At 48.2% G+C, this 11,137-nt stretch overlaps 1 protein-coding gene across 1 annotated transcript; it reads right to left on the bottom strand.

Moving 5' to 3' along the window:
• Positions 1–255: 255 nt before the first annotated feature.
• On the bottom strand, positions 256–9,385 carry GRP (gastrin releasing peptide). The gene is made up of 3 exons (XM_083575941.1): positions 8,995–9,385; positions 4,686–4,936; positions 256–777 (listed from the first exon to the last, which is right to left on the bottom strand). The coding sequence occupies exons 1-3, from the start codon at positions 9,170–9,172 to the stop codon at positions 724–726; spliced, it is 483 nt and encodes a 160-aa protein (XP_083432067.1). The 5' UTR covers positions 9,173–9,385; the 3' UTR covers positions 256–723.
• Between the last annotated feature and the right edge of the window lie 1,752 nt (positions 9,386–11,137).

The raw sequence follows: 11,137 nt of genomic DNA, 5'->3' as shown, positions 1-11,137 counted from the left end.
TCTCTGTACCATTTCACAGGACAGTTCATGCCTTTTAGAGATAAATGCATCAAAACACACACGCAAATAGGTGTGCATTTATTATCGTACATATGTTTCCTTTGTTTTTGTATGTCACCTTTCCTCCATCATGGAGCTCCGGGCAGCTTACAAAAATGGCCCCCAGAAATTCAAGCCTGTACCGACCTGCTTTGCTTCAGCTGGACTGCAGCATCACCTGCATTTCAGACAGTTGAAAGCACTAACCTCGGAATCTTTCCTTTTTTAAACATATTTGTTTATTGTGAATGTTGAAAAACATCGAATGATTGTTAACACAAAAGACGATGTGATTGGAGGGAGAAGAAATGGCAAATTACCGTCAGAGAATTGGAAGACCCTTCATCAACAATAATGCAGAACAGCTCTTGCCAACCTAGCGCCCTCCAGGTGTTTTGGAGGGTGCCAAGGGTGGCAAAAGCTGTCGTACAAACAAATGCATTCAAAAGAGGGAAAAGGCTACTCAGATGGAAATAAACACCTCCAAAGAGTGTCATCATGATTAGGAATACAAGTGAGCAGGTTATTTTTACGCCAAAGGGAGAGGGAAAAAATCTTGCTTAACACAAAAGATAATATTATTATTTTTAAATCAGTTATCATATACAATAAAATGCTTGTGAAACCAATAGTCTCTTTCGCAAAGATATTATTCTATGCCTTCGGTGCTGGGAGACAGTTGCTTCAACTGGGCGAGGCCTCTTTTCTATCCATCGCTTGCAGCAGATAATCCATCATCTAATGAAGACACAGAGAGAGGAAGAAGAATAACAGTGAGAGGGCAATCTTGACAAAGCCACTGCAGTGATGGGTGCAGAGGTCATATGTCCCTCAGCCAGCTCCAGCCCAAGATGTTTCACTGCTGGAGGTGAAGGACTTCCACAAACAGGAGCCGCCTGGGTGGGCAGCTGAACATTTCAGTCAACCAGTGGGGCAGACTAGGACTGGTAGGAGTGGGGAAGGCAGAAAACCAAGAACAGGTAGCTCCAGAGCCACCCACTGACTACTTGTAAGCAGGGCCGGATTTAGGTTTGATGAGGCCCTCAGCTACTGAAGGTAATGGGGCCCTTTATATGTCCAGCTGTCCTTTGTCAACAACAAATTGTCACTGTTTTTTGTGTTGAATATATGGTAATTTATGGACCTAATAGGTATCTAAATCCACTTGCACATAACAAAATAATAATAATAATAATAATAATAATAATAATAATAATAATAATTTATTTATACCCCACCCATCTGGCTGGGCTTCCCCAGCCACTCTGGGCGGCTTCCAACCAAATATTAAAATACAGTAATGCCTCAAACATTAAAAGCTTCCCAAAACAAAATAGGTATTTTATCAAAGTAATTGTTGAACTGAAATACAATGAAGAAGTATATTAATAGTGAAATACAATTAAGAAGAAGTATATTAATAGTGAAATACAATTAAGAAGAAGTATGTTAATAGTGAAATAATTATTAAGCTCTAACTTAAAATGATTTTTTATTCATAACAAACTTAACAATGCAAGCACGTTGGCATTTGGCAATAACAAAAGTTCCTTTATTTGTTTTTTTATATTTTGGAAATGTACATGCAGCTTTTTTCCTTTAAATTTTTTTGGGGCCCCAAGAGAGTGGGGCCGTAAGCTATAGCTTGTTTAGCTTATACGTAAATCCAGCACTGCTTGTAAGTAAGGCTGACATTGGACAGGAGTTGGTCAAAGGCAGACTGGCAGCGTATTGGCCCATTTGCCCTATATAGACCAGCCTCCACTAACGTCAGCGCTGGTGTGACAGGAGAGCATTCTCCACCAGACCTGAGGCAGCAGAACAGAGTAGGAGGACCAAGAGTGACCATGTGGCAGCAGATATCACTGTGGTTGGCATCCACCTGTCTCAAGAGACAATGGCGTGGCCCCCTGTGGGTGAAGTCGAATCAACGTGTTAACAGCACTGAAGTGACCTCCTCAGAGGTCAAGCTTGGTCAGTGTGTATGGAGTCTTTTAATGAACTGAACAGTGGAAGATTATGAGTCACAGGGCTGGGACGAGTCAACGAATATATCAGTGCTTTCGGTTGCTATTTTGTCAAGGTTGTTAACATTGTTTTATAGATTACGACCACTGTAGTACTTTGAGCAATATGACTTTTGTTGCGCTGTTTAGCTTATCTTTTCCAAGTTGTGACTGTAATTGTTTTACTGGTGAATTGTAATTGTTTTGACTGATGGTTTGTTAACTACTCTGTGTAGTTTATGTTGCATTTGCGGTGTTCTATTATGTTATTGTTACAGTGGTACCTCGGTTTTCGAACGTCTCCGTTGATGAACATTTTGCTTTTTGAATGCTGTAAACCTGGAAGTAAATGCTTCGGTTTTCGAACACGCCTCAGAAGTCAAACATGCCATGTGGCTTCCGTATTGAGTTTTCTGTATTGAGGCTTCCGTATTGAGTTTTTGGTTTTCGAATGTTTCGGAACTCGAACGGTCTTCCGGAACGGATTACGTTCGAAACCCGAGGTCCAACTGTATTTATTGTTTGTAAGCCACTTTGCGATTCAGTTGAATGAAAGCAGCATATTAATATAATCAATCATTCAACAGATGGGGATAGTTAAGCGACTCAGAAGGAACAGCCAGGGGCTGCTACTGCTGCCCCACATCTCTCATCTGCTGCCTGACATAGCTGCCTCACTATAATGATATCGCCCTCCACTACCACAACATATTTAAAAGGGCATTGGATGTCAATCACCCAAAGGCCTAGTTAAAGAGGAACGTTTTTGCCGGGCACCCTTAAGGTGTATAATGAAGGCGCTGGCCGAACCATGTCAGAATAAAGTCATTACTTGGGGCTGTAGTTCATTTACTGCCACCCCAAGCACAAATCAATCAGTTTTTCTAGAAAATTAAATCAAAATAATCAGAAAGGGAGAGCTGTTTCCCCTTCGGTATAGCAAGCTTCCCAGTACCTCATGACAGTAAGTTATTTATGTTTCAACAAACTAAAAAATGCTTTGTGTAAATTGGGAGGTTAGGAATATGCTCCACAGGCAAGAGTTCCAAGATCCAGTCTATTGCCATTTCTAGGGCACTTCCAGTTTGTCACTATTTCAGGGTGGGATTCAATTAGTAACGGTAAAGGGACCTCTGACCATTAGGCCCAATTGTGGCCGACTCTGGGGTTGCGGTGCTCATCTCGCTTTATTGGCCAAGGGAGCCGGCGTACAGCTTCCGGCTCATGTGGCCAGCATGACTAAGCCGCTTCTGGCGAACCAGAGCAGCGCACGGAAACGCCGTTTACCTTCCCACTGGAGCGGTACCTATTTATCTACTTGCACTTTGACATGCTTTCGAACTGCTGGGTTGGCAGGAGCAGGGACCGAGCAATGGGAGCTCACCCCGTCACGGGGATTCGAACTGCCGACCTTCTGATTGGTAAGTCCTAGGCTCTGTGGTTTAACCCACAGCGCCACTTGCGTCCCTTATGGATTCAATTACATACCATCAAATTCAGGTTGTGCAAATATAGTTGACTGGGAGGTCCTCACAGCCCCATTTAGGATTCTAGGTAATGCTTGAAAGCGGTTGGTTTTTTAATTGGGGAGCAGTTGTAGCTCAGTGGTGGAGCATCTGTTTTGCAGGCACAAGCTCCCAGGTTCAGTCCACAGCACCTCTGGGTTGGTAAATCCCTGCTTGAAATCTTAGAGACCCAATGCTGGTCAGCAGAGACAGTGCTGAGCTGGATGGACCAATGGTCTGATTTAGCATAAGTTACCTCCACAGAGTTAACTGTTAAACCACAGAGTCTAGGACTTGCCGATCAGAAGGTTGGCGGTTCGAATCCCCGCGACGGGGTGAGCTCCCGTTGCTCGGCCCCAGCTCCTGCCAACCTAGCAGTTCGAAAGCACGTCAAAGTGCAAGTAGATAAATAGGTACCACTCTGGCAGGAAGGTAAACGGCGTTTCCGTGCGCTGCTCTGGTTCGCTGGCCACATGACCCGGAAGCTGTACACCGGCTCCCTTGGCCAATAAAGCGAGATGAGCGCCGCAACCCCAGAGTCGGCCACGACTGGACCTAATGGTCAGGGGTCCCTTTACCTTTTTTACCTCCCCACATGTTCCTATTTTGAGGCTCAACTTGCTGACCTTCTCAGATGTATTTTCACCTCTGTTGAACCATGTTTGGCATGTTTGTTTGAAGGAAACAAACCGAAACGAAACAAACTGTGGCAGGAAGCTTCCCATGTTCAAATTGTCAATGAAAGCGTCGGAAGTGCTGCAGCAAGGATCATTCAGTTTGCAACTCAAAGGTTAACTCTGTGATCAGTAAGTCAGCTAACCAACAGGGGGATGGTGGAAGTGTTGCTTAGCAACCAGACAGAGCAGCTTGACATTTACTGAGGCAGAACACACTCTGATTGGCTGTGCAGTTCTCAGGGAACTTTCCCTCTGTGTGTTTGGCTGAATGTTTCCCTGCTGCTTACAAGGCCTGAACTGAGAAAGGCAAAATCCCTCTGCTCGTTCCTCCTCAAATTATACACTTTGTTCAGTTTGCTCAGTAAAGTGTTATCAGGATTTATTTCATCTCTGGACCTGTCTACATTATTGAAGTGACTTTTGTCAACACAGAGATGAAGGCAAGCGTTTACACTTACGTCTTTGAGGCTGCTGTTGTCCTCTGCCTCCCAAGTGCTCTTGACAGGAAACGGAGATTCTTCCCTAAGAACCTGAGCACTTTGGTTTTCGTTCCCCTCAAGAAGCCGGAGGAACTGCTTGAACGTTTCCTCCCAGTGCAGATAGTCTCCCAGTTGCTTGGCATTATCGGGTAGCAAAGAGAAAGGCGACTCATTTCGTTCTTCATATATGTTAGGGAAATCTCCACTGCTCTTTTTGCCCATGAAGTGCCCTGCAAGAGGAACCGAAATGCCATGAAAGTGGTGCCAAAAGTCATAGAACTGTAGATTGTCCAACCCCCGCAATGCAGAAATCTTTTTGCCCAATGTGGAGCTCAAACCCACAACCCTGAGATTAAGAGTCTTGTGCTCTATGGACTGAGCTATCTGCTTTATGCTGTGATTCTATCGTCCGGCAAGGAATGTCCACAGTTAATAGGACATGGTGGTTAAAGGATGCTAGCGATAACTAATCCATGTTAAAGTCTGTGCCCAAAAGAGCTAAATGAAGCATGCAGCTATACTGAACTCCCAGGGCAGGAGTTGGCAAGGTGGCCCCATGGGCACAATGACACCCTTGGGATCTTCCCCCTGGTGCCCACAAAGCCTCTTAACCTCACTCCCATTTCACTGCCCCCTTGGTCATGAAATGGCAAGAGAGGTTACCTTCTGCTCTTGCTACATAGAACCGTAGTGTGTGTGTGTGTGTGTGTGTGTGTGTGTGTGTGATATCCTTCCAAAGAGAAACCCCCATCAAAGGTGTAATTCACACTCTGTATTTTTCAGCCATCTGAGTGCTCCTGACTTTTGGATAGACACACATAGATGCAGTGTGCAGACCAGATGAGCATGGATTTTCAAGGTGGTATGATAGAAGCATCAGTGACCACAGTGTAATGTACACACTCATTTCTTTTATCCTGCTGATCAAACAGGCTTTGCTTGCAGGCTTTTGAAGCCCTACAAAAACATGCAAAAATTATGGGCTAAAATAGACATGAAAGACCTTTTCCTGACTTTAACCCTATTCCTGCCGGCCACCTTGCCACCTTTGGGCTCATCTACACCTTCGGTTGCTGTGTATTTTGATCATATTGTGCACCAATTAATTTTTCCCAGGTGCGAGGGCTATCCTCATTGTTCCTCGGCTGTGCCGTATGAAAATCCGATCTTACCTGCTGACTCATATCTTATCCGAATGCACAGAAAATCAAGAGGCAGATTTTGCTCAATTGAGCTTCTGTTCAGTGGGTAAGGTCAAATTTTCAGAAGGCATAGCTGCAGAACAAGAAAAATTCTCGGACCCTGGGCAACTAATCAGAACACAATACGATCAAACACAGGACGAGCAAAAGTGTGGATGAGCCCAATGATGACCTCCCCCAAGCTGCTTTCCCCCACCACAATGTCCCTGAAAAAGACACATATATCTAGAGAGCAGGAGGAGAAAAGCAGTGTGGGGGAGGGTGATTTTGATGGCTGGTGGGGAAAGGGTGAAGAGCTTCCATTTCTCCAGCAACTTGTCTGCTCAAAAGCAAAGCTCTCTTGGAGCTTGTTCTAGTTAAATCAATGTTCCTTGCAACTACATATGTAAAGTTCTGTTGGGATGAGCCGTGTTCCCATCATATCATTTCTACTCTCCGGAATAAACTGTCTCCTGTCTCCAGGCAGGCAGTATCATCTCCTGCAACTGCAATAGGTGCTGGTGGCGTCGGGAGGTTAATACCACCACGTTAAGGGCTTTGCAGCCAACTATACTTATAGGTAGTCTCTCTTTGCCGGATCCTATGCTTGAAGTTGCATGACAGGGGCGTCATGACAGACACCACACCAAGGTGGCAAGCAGGGCAACCACAACTGCAGAGATACCTGCAGGCAGTCTTCATGGACTGTTCAGCACTCTTAGATATTTTGTCATGCAGTCATGGGCGTGAGAGGAATTACTCTCAAACAGAGAAAAGCCACAGATTCACAGATGTGAACCAATCCTGTGATTTCCTGGTTCCCTCTCTCTCTCTCTCTCTCTCTCTCACACACACACACACACACCTCTTCTGTAAATCCATGCACTCAGTTATGGAAGACTGGAACTGTCTGCATGGAAGAAATATGTAATAGCATGAATGAACCATCTCAAGGAGAAAAGCAAAGAGGCGGCAGATACTTGTGCATAGTACAGATGTGTGGAGGAGGAAGAAGAAAAGGAGGAGGAGGAGTTTGGATTTGATATCCCGCTTTATCACTAACCGAAGGAGTCTCAAAGCGGCTAACATTCTCCTTTCCCTTCCTCCCCCACAACAGACACTCTGTGAGGTGAGTGAGGCTGAGAGACTTCAGAGAAGTGTGACTAGCCCAAGGTCACCCAGCAGCTGCATGTGGAGGAGCGGGGAAGCGAACCCGGTTCATCAGATTACGAGTCCACTGCTGTTAACCACTACACCACACTGACTCTCACTGGATGCTACAGATAAAGGGGGAGGTGGCTTAGAGAGATCAATGCAATATTTCACAAGCTATTTCTAATGGGGAAGGGCTATGGCAGAGCAGAACATTCCAGGTTCAATCCACAGCATTTCCAGCTAGAGCTCAGAGGACCTATCTCTGAAAACATGAAAACAGCTGCCAATCAGTGTAGGCAGCAGCGCATTAAGTGGACCAGGGCTCTGATTGTGCATAAGGCAGCGTTCTGTCTTCGTAACGGCAGGAGAGACAAGACATCAATTTTATAAGAAGATGTAGGGACCAACTTATCAGGGATCCTATTGTTCATCTAGTACAGGGGTCTGCAACCTTTAAGACAAAAAAAGCCACTTGGACCCGTTTCCGAAGAAAAAAAACTGGGAGCCGCAAAACCGGGAAGGTGACGTCGGGACGGTGCGTGACTAACGCACGCACCGCCCCCATGCGACGTCACAGCCAGTACAGCGCCCACCACAGTGGGGAGTGTCGGGACGCACAATGCCCCTCCTCCCCTTGCTAGTATCCGCCCCGGAGCCGCGGCAAAGGTGTAAAAGAGCCACACGGCTCCGGAGCCGCGGGTTGCAGACCCCTGATCTAGTACAACCTTTGCTCCTTACAATAGGATATCCTGAAATTAAAGCAGCTCTAGCAGATGCCAGTGCAATGACAGCCTAAGAAAAACCCTGATAGTTTAGACCAGGGATCTATCTAGTCCCGCATCCTGTTTCCAACAGCGGCTGGCTGGCCAGATACATGAATGGAGGGCAACAGTGCTCCCTGATTGGTTTGTCCTCAGCACCTGGTATTCAGAGCTATACTCTCTCTGTCAATGGAGATTTCATTTAGTTCTCCTATATCTTAATAGAAAACTCAGTTCTCTTGAGTTTAGAACCCCATGTAGCTTAAATGGCAACACCATCCACAATTCATCAGTATGTTTTAGCAAGCTTGGGGCCACCCCAAGTACCTCCCTCCCACTCAAAAAAAAAGCTTGAGGGGGGAAACCCAAGTGAGGGGTGTTTAATAGCAGCCGACTGAGGACCAAAGATGTTCATTTGGCACAGAATAGAGTTGAGGAACAGGAAATGAAGGAGCGGGGAGGAATGGAGTATCCTGGCAAAAGGCATGACAAGCTGATTGGCTGGGACATTGAACAGGTGCACTCCACACCGCAATGTTTTGCTGACCTACTTGTCAGGACTGAAAAGACCCAAGGGATGGAATTCTTCTCCGTCCAACCTAGTGGCGGTTATGACTACAGGGTAGCAAAGCCCCCCCCCCCAAAAAAAAAATAATAATTAATGACCTGCTGTGTGAAGTCGCATTTTCTTTTCCAAAATAGGAAAATAAAAATCAGCAGCAACGCATCTGTCTGCACACGGAATAGATTGAACAGGATGGAGGGGATAACCTGATGCGGCGCGGGAGCGAGGCAACCTAGAGGGGATGCTCACTGGAAACGGGAGGCATTGAGTCGCCAGGTTGGGTACCGAGCTTGGCTGGGAGGAAAATGATAACGGACGGATGGATGCTCTCCAAGCCAGCTTTTCAAAGTTGGGGAAAAGTGCGAGATCCCTCCCTCCGTCCCTCTAAAACTCACTCTCCTTCCCTCCGCTCAACCCTCACTCCCTGAATGCTACTCGCTCCCCCTGCAGAAACGGCAATTGTAAGCTCCTCACGACAAAGACCTCGCTCTCTTTTCACTTTCCCTCGGGGCTGATGCTCCACTGTCAAGCGCCAACCGCGGCGTCGGGGTGGGGAGAGAAAGCGCGCGCCACACACGCACACATATTTGGCGACCGTGGGCGCCCAGCAATTCGTGCGTACTCACCCACAGCCCAGTGGCTGCCCCGGGGGTAGACCTTGGCCATCGGGGACGCCCCCTCGCTGCCTTGCAAGGGCGCGGCGCGGACGCCACGTCCCTCCAGCAGCAGCGCAAAGGCGAAGAGACCCAGGAGCGAGAAGAGCCCGCGGGGCTTCGGCAGCAGCTGGAACTCGGGGCGCGCCATGGTGCGTTCCGGGCTTGGCCTCGACGGGGCGGCTCGGCGCTCTGCTTGATCAAGGGCAGCGGCGAGTCGCGGCGGAGACTGAGCGCGGCGCTGCTTCTGCCTCCTCGGCCGGGACCTGCCTTTATATGCAGGCTGGGCGAGGTGGCAGGAAAGGTCAAGCCCTTAACGCCTCCCCTCGAGGGCGCTGCTGGAGCAGCGCCTCTCCGCCCGCCTGACTGGCTGGCTGGCTCGACGGCGAAAGCGCAGCCCATCGCTCCTCCTTCCTCTGACGCCCACCCGTCCAGCCATTACTGCTTCAGTGCTACCCTCTGGGGGAAGGTTTCCCCACCCCACTCTCCCCCGCCCCGTCTGTGGCTTCAGCAGCTGCACGGCAGGCTGACAGCACCAGTCTTACAGGTAAAGCTACCCCCCCCACCGCTCAGATTCAAGGATGGATAAAACGGCACCTGGAGAACTTCTGCCTGTTGGAAAACAGCTCCCGTCAGAAATATGAGAGCCCCATGGCAGGCGAGGGGCGGGATAGCAATTCTGAATAATGCCAGAAGGGGTGGCGTCAGCTCCCAAAGCTCAGCCTTGTGAAGTCCTCCTAAAGAAGAGGGTGCCTCTGAAACAGTGCAGAGTGTCGTGCCCCACTCACACAAGCAAGCGCTTACCTCTAGAAAGCTGGGGGGGGGGCTGTCCTGTCAGAGAGAGCCTGAGGAGGGAGGAGACCCCTGGTATAGGGTGGTATAGAAATGATGATGATGATGATGATAATTCCAGCTGAGGTATATCAAGGCTTTGCCCCAGGCTAGATTTCAGTCCTGAGATGCTTAAACTCCTAATAAATTGGAAGTGTTCCTCTGAACATGTGCCAAGTGCATTTCTCTGACTTCTGAGGGGAAATCACCCACTGCAGGTAAGGGTGTATTGAAAGCTAAGGGCTTCTGTCCACTCTCATTTTAGCAATAAGTGCTGGGAGGAGACCAGTGGTGTAGCGTGGGGTGTGGGGGTCCGTGGCCCTGGGCACATTGTTTTGAGGGGGCGCAACCAGGTGTCCCACGAAAGGCTCCCTCATCAAGGTTGGAGCTGCAGGAAGGGACGCTGGGGCTCAGCCGGGCCTTCGGGCCCTGGCTCCGGGGTGCAAGAGAGCTGCGGAGGCAGCTTCTTCCCACGACAGCCCAATTAATATTTAACGGGAGGGACTTGAAAAGGGCAGGTGCCGTGACACTAGAAGCCTGATTTCTGTATTGCGTGAGATGGGCATCCTGATAAGGTGGCATCTCCGGGAAGCCCTCACCTGCAGAGTGCAGTGGCGGATTGGGTATTTTAGGGGGGGGAGAGACCTTACAGGCATCCTGATCCCAAGCTGTATAGGGCTTTATGCAGTAAAACCAGCACTTCGAACTTAGTCCGGTAGCTAGTTGACAGCAATTTAATATATATATATATTATGGAGGCATCCCCCACCTCCCAACTAAACAGTCCAATGAGGGCTGAGTATTCTCAGTTGTCCTGGAATGTTGCATGTCAGTTAGAAAAGGGAAACTGGAAATTGTGGCAGGGGTGAGAGATTGGGATGTCCTGTTCGGAGGGAACAGTTCACTGAACCGGGGTTTTCCTATTTGGAGGGAGTTTACACTGCAACAGTTTGTTGCAGATCACACTTGCCTTTCTTGCTGGGAAAGCGTGTATGTAGGTTTTCCCATTTGCCAAGCCCACCGCCAGCTGCTCAATATTGTCCCCTCTGCTGAATGGTAGGGAAGATGCCCGTAGCTCAACACAGCGCATTCGTTGCATGCTACATAATGTCTCAGATGCAGCCCTAAGTGGAGATTTCTGGGGCAGAATGAGGAAATGCCCTCTGAGAAACTGAGGAGGGGCTGCTAGGCAGGTCAAACAGTGCTGAGCTTTACAGACCAGAGGTTCAGTTCCATATAAGTCCATTTTATACGGCCATGCAGTGGTAGAGCCAGACTACAGGGC

The sequence above is a fragment of the Podarcis filfolensis genome (genome assembly GCF_964270895.1).
Source record: "Podarcis filfolensis genome assembly, chromosome: 11".
Lineage (NCBI taxonomy): Eukaryota > Metazoa > Chordata > Lepidosauria > Squamata > Lacertidae > Podarcis > Podarcis filfolensis.
Note: the sequence above shows the minus strand (reverse complement) of the source record. Positions and strands in the feature narration are given on the sequence as shown.